This window comes from Cinclus cinclus, chromosome 3 (genome assembly GCF_963662255.1).
Source record: "Cinclus cinclus chromosome 3, bCinCin1.1, whole genome shotgun sequence".
Lineage (NCBI taxonomy): Eukaryota > Metazoa > Chordata > Aves > Passeriformes > Cinclidae > Cinclus > Cinclus cinclus.
This window is the reverse complement of record NC_085048.1, coordinates 89,194,873-89,210,500: the sequence shown is the minus strand read 5'-3', so window position 1 is coordinate 89,210,500 and position 15,628 is coordinate 89,194,873. Positions and strand designations below refer to the sequence as shown.

At 41.1% G+C, this 15,628-nt stretch overlaps 1 protein-coding gene across 2 annotated transcripts in view; it reads left to right on the top strand.

Moving 5' to 3' along the window:
* Positions 1-15,117, top strand: part of BICRAL (BICRA like chromatin remodeling complex associated protein) — a 70,070-nt gene extending 54,953 nt beyond the window's left edge. Inside the window, exons 13-14 of one of the 2 annotated variants that reach the window (XR_009933073.1) lie at positions 14,127-14,267; positions 14,507-15,117. Coding sequence is in view for 1 of the 2 variants with exons in the window: in XM_062490383.1 (XP_062346367.1) it covers positions 14,127-14,147 (21 nt within the window). In the remaining variant the exon portion in view is untranslated. Of the gene's footprint in view, positions 1-14,126 lie in introns of both variants that reach the window. The other variant, XM_062490383.1, reaches the window with a different exon arrangement.
* The last annotated feature ends 511 nt before the right edge of the window (positions 15,118-15,628 follow it).

Below are 15,628 nucleotides of genomic sequence, written 5' to 3'. Positions count from 1 at the left end.
GGTAATATGGAAATTTAATGGTAATATGCTTTCTCTGGGTGGAGGGGTAAGTGTATGGGAGCACCCTCTAAATTACTTGAAGAAAAACATATTTATTGTGAAGTACATAGACTTGGCCAGAGATAGCTGATCTCTGTAACTGTGCTAAATTATGTGAGTTATCTGTCCCCAAAGAGGCAAAATTTACCTCCTGAGTCCTGAAAGTGTGTTGACTTTGCTATTTTATTTTTGGTACAGGACTCATGTTGGGCAATACCTATATAGGAAGCAGGGTGGGACAGCAGTCTTTCTAAAGCTTCACTCTCAAGGTGAAGAGCTTTCTCTCTGAGTGATGAGGAGAGGGACTGCCTTAAATTCTCTAGCAATAGCAGATTCAGAGCAAAACCCAGTGAGGAGCTGCAGAGAAAACTCTGTGGCTTCCTTACAGGGTCAGGCTGGAGCAAAGACCAGACCTAGGGGCTCTCTCTCTGGCAAGGGATGGTCCCTTGCTGATGCATGCTCAGGGCTGGGAATAATAGCAGAACCTCTCAGCAGGTGCCCTTGGTGCTTCTTGAAATGACCCAGTATCGCTTTTTATCTTCTTTTTTTCTCTTCCACCAGAGTTGGGATTAAAAGCGTGAGAGATGGAATTTTGTGATCGGACTCAGATGTTTATTAATTCTTGCCTATAGTGAGTGCTACTGCGCTTCTAGCTAACAAGCTAAAAATGGTGAAATGGCAAGGTGTCTCTCTTGCTACAAGGTCTTTTAAGGCTTAATTGTCCAATTAAAAACTGACACTTAAATTATTTTTACTTTTGACCCAATGACCAAACACCCAGGATCTGCAGTGCAGCATTTTCTATCCAATTAAAAAGTACCACCTGGACCCAAGAAGAAGGTGAAAAAGAAAGAAACCTCTGCCCCAAAACCTCCATCTTGCTTTATATCTATTACTATATTCTAAACCCCCAAATCCTTCACCATGTAACATTACACACTTCTATTCAAACTACACACCAGTGATTCTAGTTCTACCATTCAGTTTTGGAAGCCTTCTCTAAGGCCTCAGGTCAAAAGCAGTGTTCTTTTGGGGATCAGTGCCTCACAGCACAGAAAGTTCAAAATTCCCTGTTTCCAGGGTTCCAATGGCACAGCAGCCTCCAGCACACACAGACTGGGATGTTACACTTGCTCCCTTGCTGGACGTGAACGGGAGAAGGGTTCCCTTCTATGCCCACCCATGGCCATCCCTCAACCCCTGTTGTCAGGGAAAATTGCTATAAAATGAGGCAATAACAACTTGTAACAGCAAAATTTGATTCTTCTAAGTCTTAACTCCAGCAGACACAAGTGAGCATGGAATGAACACTGTCTCTTCCTTTTGGAATGAAGGCTTCAGTAGCTCAAAGTGGAACCAGTCTCCTGATACAGGGAGATCTGTGTCTTGAGGACTGCAGTTTTTTTTTCCTGTGAAATTCATTAATCTGATTGCTATTTCCCTTTATTGCAAAGATTCTATAATTTCTAACATTTTAAAAGCCTTTATCATCCTATTTCTATTTGATGATAGCTTAGACTGACTGAAAAAAAAAAAAAACAACCCATAAAACATGTGGTGAAGTGAAAAATACACCAAAATTTCACTTCAAGGCTCTGGCCAAATCTATCTTATGGGAGTTGCTACTCTAGCCTCTGCTTTGTGCTGGAGAGACATTTTTCTCATCTTCACTTGTGCTACACAACTGTGCTTCCTCTTATGCTGAGGCCAAGCACATCCTGAGAAAAAACTGCTTGGTTTGCCAAACATGCAGCTGATGACATGTGTATTTATGCTCCCTGGCAAACTAAGTTAAACAAACAGGGACTAAGTTGGGCAGACATTATAGGAGGTAATACTTCATTATAACTCCACTATGATCTGCTTATTCTTCTTCCCAATTATGGCATCCCTATGCATCGCTTTCCCAGGAGAGGAGTATTCTGGGGAAAAACAAATTACAGCATACAAAGCCTTGGAAGCACAGTAACTGTACAGGAAGGGACAGTAGCTGGAGCGAGGGGTCTGAGCACATGTAAATTTGTCTCATTTTGTTCAAAGCGTGGTTGTTTCTACCTCAGATATTAAACTGTTAAATTAATTCCTGAAAACTCTGTCGCTCGGTTCACAGTGTGCCTGAATTCAAGCTGTGTCTCAGTAACATCAGGTTCTGTGCAAATAAACAGTAGGTTTCAATTGTCTGCTGCTAATTATCACCTAAATTTGATTTGCCTGCTCTTCAAAGGGACTCATATCTTTCCATTTAGTTATTTGTTTCAGTGCGATGAATCTTTAATTCAAACCAAACGTGGGTCAATTTCCAACTGGGAAAAAAAATGCAAGGAATGTGTTTATCCGTGGTCATATCAGTGTCTCTCTTTAGTTTAATATATGTGGTGGTTCATGGCCTCAGTGGGGAGGTGAATTTGTGTCAATCTGGGAATTGGCTTTGCCTGTTTGGCAAGTTTGTAAAGTTAGTTGTAGAAGGTCTTAAATAATTGTTCCTAATGGGATGGTTCTGGTGGGCTTTAGAATAAGGAGTGCAAGCCCTGAAGTTACACAGGCACAGAAAAATCTTGTTAGACTTCAATTCCCATCCTACCCATAAAAATCTGTCTGTGTGAGGATGAAATGGAGAGATGGGATAATGGGATCTAGACTCTTTCTACTGCTTTGAATCTCAACTTAAAAATGCATGTGTTGCATTTTACAAAGGCTCCTTGGTTGTCACCATGACCCTCTGGCTTGTACACCACCAGAACATTTCAGTCACAGAACTTAAGATTTCTCGACATTTTTTCTTTTAAAAACAAACAGAAAGCTCCAAATGCAAGCATGAGGGCTACAGCAATAAGAAAATTTCGTTGTAATAAATACCACATGTGATCACGATTTACAAAGCAGACAATAAAGAATAATTTAAAAAGAGAAATCCTTCTATTCGCTTTCATGTGGCTAAAGGCAGCATAATTTCTGGCTGTCTTTACTGGAGATTTATTCAAAGATTTAACACCCCCTTCTGTTTTTCTTCTCCTGGAAGCTCAGAGGAGGACACTTTATTAACTTGCTATTCTTTAGATTCACATCTGACCTCTGATTTCTTTTTAACATGGAGATAGTTGGTAGGAGTTCTGAATTTTTTTATTTAAAGAAAAACTTCCAAGATATTTTAGTAGTATGATGTGTTTCCTGCAGTTTTTATAGATTTTTTTTTTCTAGTGAGTAAATACCAGTATTTTTGATAAGTCTGTGAATACTGAAAACGCCTTCTTGAATTCTGTATGTTGTCTTTTGATACTTTAAAGACAGGTTACCTAGAAACTCTGCAAAAGAAGAGCCTCTTTTGATTTGGTGCTCAAACAATCTGAAGTGGTGATTTAACGTAAAAACATTTTCTGTTGGCAGTGGAGGAAGAATTTCTACTTTATAACAAGTATTTCTTATACCCCTCTGTTCTGGGCTTCTGTCAGTCCCGGTTAAAATCAGGGTGCTTCTGAATTGGAACTGTAATTACAAAATGAGCATCCACGTGCATTTTTACTGTGACTAATGCAAGGTATCTTGTATCTCAACAGGCTTTGATACAGGGAATTCTTTGTCCAATGGAAACTGTTGTGGTTGGATCAGTGTTTCTGGATTCCCGTGCTGCATGACTGGTTAATCTCTGCAGTATTTTTATGGTTTATTTCCAGTCCTGCCAAACCCAATCCAAATAGTTGTATGTTTTCTTCCTGTGATGGAGGTAGAGTATGTTCTGGTAGAATTGCCTACAGCCTAAAGGCACATTAGAATTTATAGGATAGAAGATTTATATTTAGGTTGTCTCAACATTTGTTGACCAGGGTGGGGGGTGTTTATTGTTTAAAAAACCCCAAAGTAAAAATAAACTCCAGAATAAGTTCATTCCTGTCAGAGTAGATGTGGAATAAATCTTAAAATAAGGGCACTTAGTTTCATAGATGCATTAAGTGTAAATTCTCTGTGTGTTTTGCAAGACTTGGTTGTGATGCTTGTAGGCTCTTCTTGTTTCCTAATATCTGTGTCTATTCTGCCTTGGTGATGGACAGCAACATGAGGAAAGCTTTGCTTTTCTATATTTGTAGGGTTTTCAGATGATATATTAAAATTATGTGTCTCAGAGTGAAGCCCTAAAGAAATGGTTACCTCTGCAACCATTTTGAGAGAGATTTTGAGAGTGGATGGTGGTGGGCTTTTTAAAGATCTTTGGTACTTTAATTATAATTTTCATAAAGCTGGAACCCACTTTAGTAGAATCTGAGCGTTCACCTTTTTAAGGATGATCTGTCTGCAGATTTTCTGCCTGAAATAATGTTTGTACCACATGAAGCATGATACCTTTGCTGAAATATCTTTTGAGTGGTGCTATTTTGTGGCAGTTTCTCTGTTTCCATTCTCAGTCCTCTAAAGGCTCTGAGTTGAGACTCTGGGAACTTGTGAATATGATGTTGTCTGAAAAATATCAGTTCTGAATGAACATATTGGCTTTTTCTTAGCTATTGCATAGCCATAACTAGTACCCTTAAGGATTTGCCTTGCATGCTCTCATTTCACAGTTCTCCTTGTCTAGAATTTCTCTTTGAATTGAGAATTCAGAGAAGGGCTTGAAAATAGGCTCCAACTCATATTACTTTCCAGGCAAGGGAAAAATAATGGGACAACCCTCTAATCATACATTTTTCTGACATTCAGACCATCTCCTTGTTGTGTATCTAGCTTTAAGTGCAACCATTTCTGTGGGAACAGTTCAAAACTTTACTTCATTTTTCTTCTTCCCAAGAGGAGGAGAGTGACCTGAAGATCTCTTCTAGCGAAGTAATATAGAGGAAATGGCTTTTAAAGATCTGTTTATATACTTTTGAAGACATGATTACTTTTAAGTTCTTTTGCTTCAGAAACAAGTTCTTTTTTTTTTTTTTTTTTTTTTTTTAGGCACCAGAATGCTTGAATTTTCCTTAATAGCTGCTGTTTCATAATATCATGGAGAAAGAATCTTTCCCACTCCTTAATCTTTCACTCGCCCTTTGTGTCAGTGTGTCTCCCTAGATAGCTTCTGTGACCCCTTTCTCTTAGAAAGCTTTTTAACTGAAGTGGTCTTTTGATGTCTGGTTTTTAGCCAGCTTTGGTACTTGGCCCAGGAGCCTTGTGTTGTTGACTCATCACTTCTGAGGAAGATAACTGCAAATACTCTTGGTCACTCAAATATTCCAGGTAATTCAGCACAGAGCCTGTACCTATATGGTGCTGTATCCATTCAGTCATAGAGGAAATTGTTACAGAACTCCAGCCTGGGCAAGAAACTAAAATAATTCTTTGCTTTGCATATCTAGTAATTTTATTTCATTGACTAGTTTGCTTCAGAGTAATTAGCACCCCAACTGCATGTTGCTGGTATTAAATTTGTGATAGAGAAAATCTGTCTGTGACAGTGCTTTTGTCCCCAGCCTTGTGCTGGACATTTGTAGCTGGACTATCTGTGATTCGAATTGCCATTATGTGTGTAGGAATCTACTCAGCAGTATTTGTTTATTTCTACTTTTGGTCCAGCAAGTCTGCTAGAACCAAGGAAAATATTTAGATTTTTCCCCAGTCCTAAAGTACTTTGAATTGTTTGTGTAATTGCAGTCAGAAAGCAAGTAACAAAATAAGGAATGTGGAGAAAATCAGCTCAGTTATACTTGACTTCAAATAGATTAAAAAAACCAAAAACCCTCTGTCCTGAATTGAGTACAGCTCAGTCCTGAACTGAGAATGTGAAGAAATTAACTGACTAAACCTTCTGTGGGTCATGGCAGGAGCAAGCTCTTAGAGAAGAGAGAGACATTTTATCCACTAAAATTTCCCAAGTATATCCTAGTTAATCTTCACATCTGAGGAGTTTTGGGGCTGCTGTGACCCCCCATGCTGCTTTCACACATAGGTAACATCATTAATTTTGCCACGGTGAGGTCAGGAAGTTCCCAAAGCACAGACCAGGTTGATAATCAGCCTTTTATAAGGGCACCAAGATTAGTGGTGTCCAGGGCAAAAAGAAAGAAAGAAAAATCTTTGACAAAATATCCATGTCTTTCCCCCTCTTATGGTACTATTAAGAAAAATGGGTCTTTTGTGTCCAGCAGAGAAAGCTTGTCACAGCTCTCCATGCCTTTGACACCCTGACACTGGATTGTGTTATCGCTGTGCACCCCATATGGAGCCGTGTGCTGAGATCCGTGGAAACTGGAGCTGGTGCAGTGTGGAGCTCCATGCCAGGAACACTTGAGATCAGCCTGCTGTTAATAAGTTCCTGGGAAGAATTCAAGGTGTTAGTTGGAACCTGTAAAGCCCCAAATGGTTACCCAGGAGGCCGCTTCCCTTCCTGCAGCACAGCACTCGTGTCTGGAATCAGCCATAGACACCCGACCTTGGCTTTGGAATTCACTTCCCACATCCACCCTCCTGGGCTGTGGTCTGTCCAAACTTAGTGTGTGCTGCAAGCTCAGCGTGTTGTGCTTGATGACCCTGTAGGGGATGGTGTGAGGTACTGGGATTTTGCTTTCTCCTGGTGGTGGTGTGTCATTTTACCTGCTGGTGAGTACTTTGTTTCATTTTTTTGTTTCCTTTCTCTTTGTGCTAGAAAAAACAGTATATTGCTTTTGGAAAATGGAATGATAGCTGCAGTTTATACCTGCAACCATGTGGCTGGAACCAAGGTACTGCCAACTGACTTTCAATAATTACATTTCTGGTCCCATCAAAATCTGTGGGCGCATGCAACCTATACATGGTATGGTAGGATTTATTCCCCTGAGAAAAACAATTGAGGTCACATATGAATTTATGAAGAAATTCTATGTCAAGATGGATATGATGAGGAAGCCTTGTTAGTAGGGCTTCTCTTTAAGACTGAGAGCAGTGATAAGCCATTATTCAGCAGCAATGTCAGCTGGAGAATGCAAAGCAAAAACAAGCAACAGTATGAGAAGCAAAATCCGTGTTAGTGTTTGTTGTGTCATCTGCTTTACTCTCAGCTTGTTAAGCCAGGTGCAGAAGAGGGGAAGCTGCAGGGGGGTGGGATGTGCTTGACCTTGATTTCTGGTGAAGAGAGGCAGGATGTGCAGTTTCAGCTCTGCAGTACAGAGAACACAACGTGCAAGCTTAGCTGACTCTTCCTCGGTGCAGTTTGTATGAGGTGCCATGATGTGGTCTCAGAGAGCACATTAAGAAAATTAAAATGGGAAACCAAATCTGGGATGTTTGGGTATCTGAGTAAATTTGCATGGCTGTGCTGTGCCCTTTGAGGAAGTGGCTGTAACAAGACTTGTGTCTGTAATAATGTAGTTCATGGGCAGGAAGAAATTATGACAATTTGTTTTGTTTAGCAGTTTAAGTAATAATACAAACAATAAAATATATTAATAATATATAGCTGTTTTAAGTGGAGAATCCAATGACTTACTGAGAGAAAGATCTGTTGCTTTTCCATTTCACCAGGAACTGTCAGGAGAGGGAGGATAAAGTGTTAGAAAGTTGAGAGTATATATAAATCCAGAGGCTGGAGTGTTTTATTCAGCAGTGGCTCATCCCTAATATTGTTTGGCTATAGACCAAAGTTCCTATCTGACAAGACAGGATGTAAAACTCTGAGTAATCCATCCACCAAACAGCACAGGCCAGATTTTTCTGGTTTTGTGTGTGTAAACAGTTTGTCTCTGAATTTATATTCCCATTTGTTTAGACAGATCCCAAATATAGGTGTAACCCTATGTGGTTATCCACAGGTGAGAGGTACTGTATCCCCACTGAACTCTGTGGGCCTCCCACCCACAGAACCCCTGAAAGCACCAGGTCCCAGTGCAGCTCATTCCTTCATAGAGAAAATATTTCAGCTGCTTGATCAGCCCAAACTTCACCTTTTTCTGCTTTCAGCCTCCCAGCTATGGGGATATAGCTCTTTCAGACAACCTGGAAACCTGCCTTTCCTTCTTAAAGCCCTAAATATTTGCACAGTGAACAAGCCCAACACGTCTGTCATGGCAAAAGTCTTTTCTTGAGAGGTTGAGCCATCCTGGTGTTGATTGCAATTTTTCCAAAGTGTTCATTCATTGCCACTGAAGAACTGTTTTTTTTTTCCCCTAGGAAAATACCATGTCCCAGCTCTAGTAAGTTTATTTGTAAGTCTGATTGACTTATGATGGGACGAAGCTAGACTGACAGTGAGTGTTTCATTGATGTGAAATTTTAAACCATATCTGGACATAGTATATACTTGGTTTATGATCCAGCTGGGCATGCTTGTTAGTTATTGTTGAGGTCAATCAAAGTGTAATTGTAACATAGGGAAAGACGGTCCCAGGGCTACAAAGGTTTGCTTCCAACAGCTGCTCTTCATTACTCATTAAACTCTACCTTCTGTTTTTGAAATTAATAACCCTTGGCTTTCTAACAAGGTATCAGACGTGCAGAATATAGACTTAAAAATCAAAGATTCACTGGTTTCATCCCCAAACAAGAGAGACCACAAAGCACTTTAGCTAGCAATAGTAGTTGGCAGCAGAACATAGTGTTTCTGTTTGTGGAAAACCAGATGTGAGTTAATTAACCTGAAATTTTCGGGCACTGTATGCTGCGTGTGAGAGAACTGACTGGTGTACAATAAACCCCAAACTTATGGAAGTCAGGGGGAGCACTCAGAACCTCAGTAAAATAAAATTTCGTAAAAATTAGAGCAAAGTATATCGCAAGTCTGCAGTGGGGGAATATCAGATGAAATAGAGCTCGTTCAAATTGGCAATTGCACCTCCTTTAAGGCAGCAATTTTCCAACATCCATTCACCAGTTTGTTTGAAGAGTAGCCCAAACTTTAGCTCAGGACAATGGCCAAAGCAGACACATGATGTTTCTGTCCTGTGAATCCCATTCCTGTGTCCCTGTGAATGCTGTCTGACTGAGATGGCACATGGAAAAGTCTCAGGAGACCTTTGGAGCATGACTGGGGACAGGGGCATTCCCATACAGGTCCAGGCACATTTTTTGCATTTTATCATAGTGTCATCACAAAGGGCTAATACACTGTGGCAAAAAATGTGTGCAAGACACTGTTCTGAGGCTGAGTGTCTTAGTGCAAGCCACCTGTGGGAAATATGATTAATCGTGATGCACGGTCACAAGATCAGTAACTATGGTAGTGTATCATAAGGTTAATTGAAATTGGTCTAAGAGTGTTAACACAGCCGTCTTCCTACTCTCTGAATCAGGTCTTTGATGTCCTTTCTTTTCCTGTGTAAATTCCGCCACTTATTCATGTGGGGTGCTTGAAACCATCACTAAATGTTACATTTATGCATGTCTCTAAGCAAACATTGGGATATCCATTGCACATGAGCATATTTCCTCAGCTCTGCTGGCCTTGTTGGACAGCTTATCTAGTGCTCTCCTTAAGTCTGACCTTTCGTGTTTAGTTACTTTAAAGACACTAGAAAACCAACTATCTATACAATTTCCTTGTAGCTCGGGGGTAAGGTTAAAACATCATGTAGCTGCCGTATGTTTGACATTATACAGTAACAACTGATAAGCAAATATTTTCTTTTTAAATTCACAGTACGTTTTGCAAGAGTACATAATGAGTATTCTCGTTCATACTCTTTCTCCTGGAGAACGCCTGATGTTGTTAAATATAAAAAGTTGCCACTGGTGTTTACCTTACTAAATCTGCTCACATCAATTGGTTCTGCCTACCCCATATTTCAAAGCAAAAAGATGGGGAAAGGTCACATTGATTTGCCCTTCTCTTTACTTCTCAGCTTAAGGTGTCCTGTTTGTAATTAAGGAACAATTTCTTGTGGTGGTGGTAGGCAAGACATTTTTTCTTTGCTTCCTTCTTTCTCATTTTTTCACATAATTCATGGAAAGGTATATGAAAGCCAGAGAACAGATAATACAGTTGGAAGATTTGTCATTCCAGAGGTAATTTTAATTTTTTTAATAAATCTGTAACAGCTTCTGTATATTTGTATTCAAATTCAAGTCCATAGACTATCAGCAGTGAGTTTAGAGGTGACATGCTGAAGGCAAAGGTTTTGATTGCAAGGCCATCTGGTGTTGTTACGAGAAAAGTTCTTGAATGCTTAAAAGAAACCAAAACCACATTGCTCAGTAGGTGCTGACTCCAATGAAATTGAACCATCTCAGTGCAGGTTTGCTGTCTGACTTTTTGGAGAGACTGTGGGAAAATCAGCTATTTCTATACTGATGAAGTGGCTGTGGCTGAGAATTGTGATTTTACGGAAAAAAAATGTGGAATGGAATGTTTAGCATGTCGAAGCAAAATGTTTTAAAATTGTAACTATTTTTTTTTAGCTTCCTGCAAAATTTATGCAAGATGTACCTTTTTAGAAGGCCAGAAAGAGGTAATGAATATTTTGTTGCTTCAGTCTGGTCTTACAGAGTGAGACTGATAAAAGAGAAAATCTGTTTACTGTCACAGAATGGTCTGAAAGTGAGCAACACAGAGAAATATTATTCTGGACAATATGGAGAGTTTCACTGAGGCTGATTTCCTGAAGTCTGAGTTTTTAGATTTCTGTGAAACTTGATTTGTTTGCCCACTTCTCTTAAAGTACATGTGCTGTGTTTGCTTATAGGTCTCACTGCTTGGGTGGAACTGAAGGGATTAGAGATGAGATGTAAGGGCTTTTCCATCTAGGTCAGATTGGATTTGGCACTCAGTGAAAATGACACTGGTTGTTCAGTGTTCTGGATCAAATGTACAGTGGCCAGATTCACAGCAGGCTGGGTCATCTGAGGTCATAGTGCAGCTAAAGTTGAGAAAACATAGCCCCAGCTGAAGCAGGGTGTTTTCAGCTGCTAAGCAAGGCAGAGAAATGCTGACTATTCCCACATGAGGTTTCATTCCTATGTATCTCCCCCTTCCTTTCTGAGACCAAACACTTTATTCCTAGATGCCACATGTAATGCAATTGCAAGCTAGGAGAGCGTGCATCAGGCAAGCCATAAATCTGACACTTTTTTTTTTTTTTTTTTTTTTTTTTTTTTTTTTTTTTTTTTTTTTTTCCCAGTTCTACCCTTTGCTTTACTCGGCAGAGAAAGGAATAGGAATGGGAAAGGAAAAGGAGCTGGTTTTTGCTTTGGCACCAAGGACCTGCCTTGCAGCAGTCTGGTGAAAGGCAAATGCTGTTTTGACCCAAGCTGGGTTGTTTGTGTCATGCCTGTGGAAGAAGGTTCAAGGTGGAATGTGCTGGGTGACAGTAAACAGACCAAAATCAAAAGAATGGGGCTTTAAATTTTGTTACCTGCCTTCTGCATACCAAGCCAGGTGTGTCTACCATGCTTGTTGCTGTGGTATCTAAGAACTACAATTAATTTATTGTTTGCAATAGTGGAGCTCTGGTTCAAGGCCTTAGTTTTGTATGGATGAAGCAGCTCAGCCATGCAAAAATTAGACTTCTAAAGTTTATAATTTTGGCAAAGTGTGGGATCCTCTCTGTAACCAAGATCCTTTTCCTGCCAGTGGACAGCGAGCTCCAGCGACTTTTCATCTGCAGACATGCTGAGCTGCATTGGTAGACTATTTCATGTTTCAGGCCAAAAAGATGCAAATCTTCATTCTCTCTGTGATAAATTGTGTGTTAATGAAGATAGAGCTTGCTTTGATATGAAACCTGTTTAAAAGAAGAATTCTTCTGGTGAGGCAAATCCAGAGATAGTGCAAACAGCAAATTAGGATACAGGAGTAATTATGGATTCCGAAGAGGAATTTTTGTGTGGACAATGTCGCGTTCTGTTCAGCTCGACTCATACCTTTAACATTTGAGTTAAGATTTAAAGGGTGCATTCACAAGCTACTAGTACAGATAATTACTGAAAAATTTGGTGCTGAGTTTTGGTCACAAGATGTATTTCACTATGAGCACACCTCCTCCGTTCCCATAAAACAGCGTGTCTCTGTATGTATAAATAGTTTTGCCTTATTCCACAAAAAGGGTCTGCAAATGAGTAACTAAGTGGGAGAAGGGACAGTTCACCCAAAATGCTGTCTGAAGGGTTTGCTTTGAAGCTCTCCCATATCTCACATGCAGCACGTCAGGAAACGAGCCCTCACACTGGTCAATAGGTATGTCCTTGGTTTGACTCACTGCTGCATTATTCCAGCAGTTTTATATTGATGCATCACCATGGGAATGACCTCTGAGCTTTTTATCTCTGAGCCTCATGCAGGCATTTACTAAGCATCCAGTCCCCTTATGAACAGAGTGCCTTTCAGTCCTGTGCACAAGACTGGAAGCACCAACAAGGGCAGAGTGTGTTCCTACTGTATCTCCACTCCATCTTCAGGACCCGGTCATTCAGAGCTTGGTGGAATACAGAAAATCTGATACCTGCAGATTGGTCACATATGTCCGAGCACAAAGCACGCTGAAATTACTGGGGACTTGCTACAGACTGAAAGGTCACCTTCAAACATGATTATTCCCTTTTTGCAGTTCACTTTGTCACAATCAGGCCGCACATTTTGGTGTTGCTTTCATTTCTCCCACCAATATTAAATGTTTTAAGGAGGGAAACAACTCTGGCCTCATGTATTATTCTGTCAGATGCTGAACATCAGACTGGTCCTTGAATTATCAGTTGCATGTGGATTATGTTACTTGTCTGTGTTGTGATCTCTTTCTGTTTTCCATATGATACAGTTGGGGTTTTTATCATATAAAAGCTATAACCTGGAAGAACCAATGTTAATTTCCTCTGGAGCTTTATGAAAAGTATCAAGGGTGTGCCTGACTTGTGGTGACAGTGCTTTTCAGCATACACTGAGAAAGAACAGCTTCTGGGCACACATGGCAGCCAGACAGGACTTACCCACACGACGGCATACACAGAGCACCAGTTCATTAGCTTTCCATCCATGGATATGCTAACCAGATACTTTAATTGCACTTTTAATGTGCCATCACATGTCTGGGGTCAGACACTGGCTGCACCCAGTTGCAGATCAGGCTGAGGTTCCGTATGACCAAAAACAGTAGTGATAAGGTGAAAGCCTAATACCTTTACTCTTATGAACCCCCTGTCTCAGATATTATATCAGACATTCATGAAAGGACAGACAGAATAAATTAGTCAACATAAAATGTATCTGAAAGCCTGAGATAATCCTATAATTCTCAGTATTATCCCTAATAACATGACTGTAAAACCAGTGATGAAATGGAGCAAAGAGGTCATTGCATGTCAGGGTTCAGATAAGATCTTCTGTGGATTCTTTCCTGTAAGATCTAACCAAAGAAGTTGAAAGTAATTAGAAAAGAACTCTTTAAAGTAGTCTTTACTCTGAAGGGATTAGGAGCCCACAGATGAATATGATGTTCCTCAATCTCCCTGGAAAAAAATAAGGCTTTGCCAGGATAGCCTCAAATCACTGCAAAGAAATCATTAGAATTCAGAAATCAGTTCCCAGGCTTGATGTAGTACATATTTGGTGTGATTAAGGAATAGTAAAAGGGGACTTTAAATGGACCATAGATGGGCAGCTGATTGAAAAACTTTGACAAGGGTCTTGCATCTGGGTCAGGTTTCTTGGAGAAGGAGAGCAACTTTTAGGAGTTACCTTTATCTTGCTCCCAGAGTTGTAGTAGAGGTTGTGAAGGTGTGCTGGGGCTCCCAGAGCAGGCATCCCAGCATGGTCCTTGGCTGGAGTGTTCACTGTGGCCTGGGGGGCCACCCCCTTGTAGCTCCTGTGTCCTCTGGCCCATGTGGTGGCCTCTGCAGTGGTGCCCTCTTGATAACTGCCTATTGTTTTTGTGTTGGGATGGGTCCTAGCAGGATCTGATGGATGAAAGGAGGCTGAAGGAAGTGTTTGATGTGTAGGCTCAGCTGATGTTCAGCTGGTCCTGTGCCCACAGCAGTGTGCTGAGGATACGGGTGCCTATGGCCCTCTGGTTCTTGGGATGCTGGGATGGCTGTAACAGAGGGGCCAGCAGTTGGGACAAGAGCATCAGGAGAGGTCATCAAAGTGTGGTGGTGCATGTCCTGAGCTGAGAGCGCAGTCTGAAACCACGAAAAACTTGTGTTTTCTCTTCTTTCTGCAGAGAGAAGGCAGCAGAGTGTAACCAATTCCAAGGCGTCTGCTTGTAAATCAGTGGTGCTGGTGATGTCTGGATCTTAGTACCACAGTGTCCTCCTTGAAACTACTCCCTGCTCATTCTTCCCAGAGGATCCCAGGAGAAGGGGTAAGCAAGACTTTCTGGTTCCCAATGGAGACAACTATGAATGCGGGAGGACTTTCTATGATTTTCCCTGGAAAGGAACTGTGGTTGGGACATATGGTTTTTAATTTAGAAAAGTCTTATACTTTCCAGGGTGCTTGCCATAAGTCAGGGAGAGTTTGTGCTCACAGGAAAGATGGGTGGGTGGAAAAGCTTTTTTTTTTTTTTTTCCCTTGGTTCATTTTTTTATTTTATTTTTCCAGTTTGGGCTCTGACACACACTGTTTCACTCTGCTGTTTGAGATTTCACCACTAAAACCTTGGGAAGAAAGGAACCTTCTTGCCTGTTGCAAAGCTGGTATTGTTTGGGGTGCCCTGCTGGGCTTCTGAAGAGCAGTGATGACAGACACCCTGTGACAGACGTAAAAACCAGCTCTGGAATCCGAAAAACAAATCCAGCGTGTGAGCAAAGGCTGCTCTGACTTGTGTGTGTCTTCATTGTCGCCTGCCAGTTTCAAACCAGGCTGTGTCACTGGAGAACTGTAAATGCTTCTTAGGAGAACTGGCTGCTCTGAAGAACTGTAATGGGGAACATAACTTAGAGCTCTGAAGTGTCTAGTGCATTTTCTGGAGAAACAAAGATTGCAACACAAGGATATGGAGATATGAGCTGTAAAAGCCTGTAAGGCAGATAAGCCACCAGGGATTCACTTGTACTGTACTGGGAAGATTCCTAGTCCTCAGTATGGGTGTGAGATATCCAAGCTCAGTGAGAAAGAGCTGAGCCCCTCAGACAATTATAATTAGGTCATTAAAGTTAAATGCCAGACTGTATCTTTATATTGCAGTAATAAAAGTGTAGTGAGACCCTGCAGTAAAAGTGTTAGATGGTGTGCTATTCCCAATCTGCGATTCCTATGGATTATGGGTGAAGTCACAGCCAACACACAGCATATTTCCCACGTGAACAGATCTAGTTTCACAATGACCACTGTGGAACAGACACAAGATTCTCTGACAGGCAAGCTCTCGTCCAGTTTGGTTTGACAGCAGAGATCGATTCCTGCATGGAATCATTTCCAGTGCTGTGGGGTAGGAAGGGGTGCCATGTGCCGACTTCAGCCCACTCAGAGCAAAAGGATGGAGATGAATGAGTAGCTGAGCTCATGACAACAGAAGAGAGGGAGAAACAATGCAGACTTAACGTGGTTAGCCAGGGGCTGTCTGGGGTATAGGAACAGCCTCAGGGTGGCAATAGGGAGGGTGACAATAACAGCTTTCACTCCCCATAGCAAATATAGCTTTGTCTACTGGATGGATCAGTCCTGAGGAGAAGGAACCCTAGGCTAGTGCAACTCTTCAGATCAAAGAGCAAAATCAGCCAC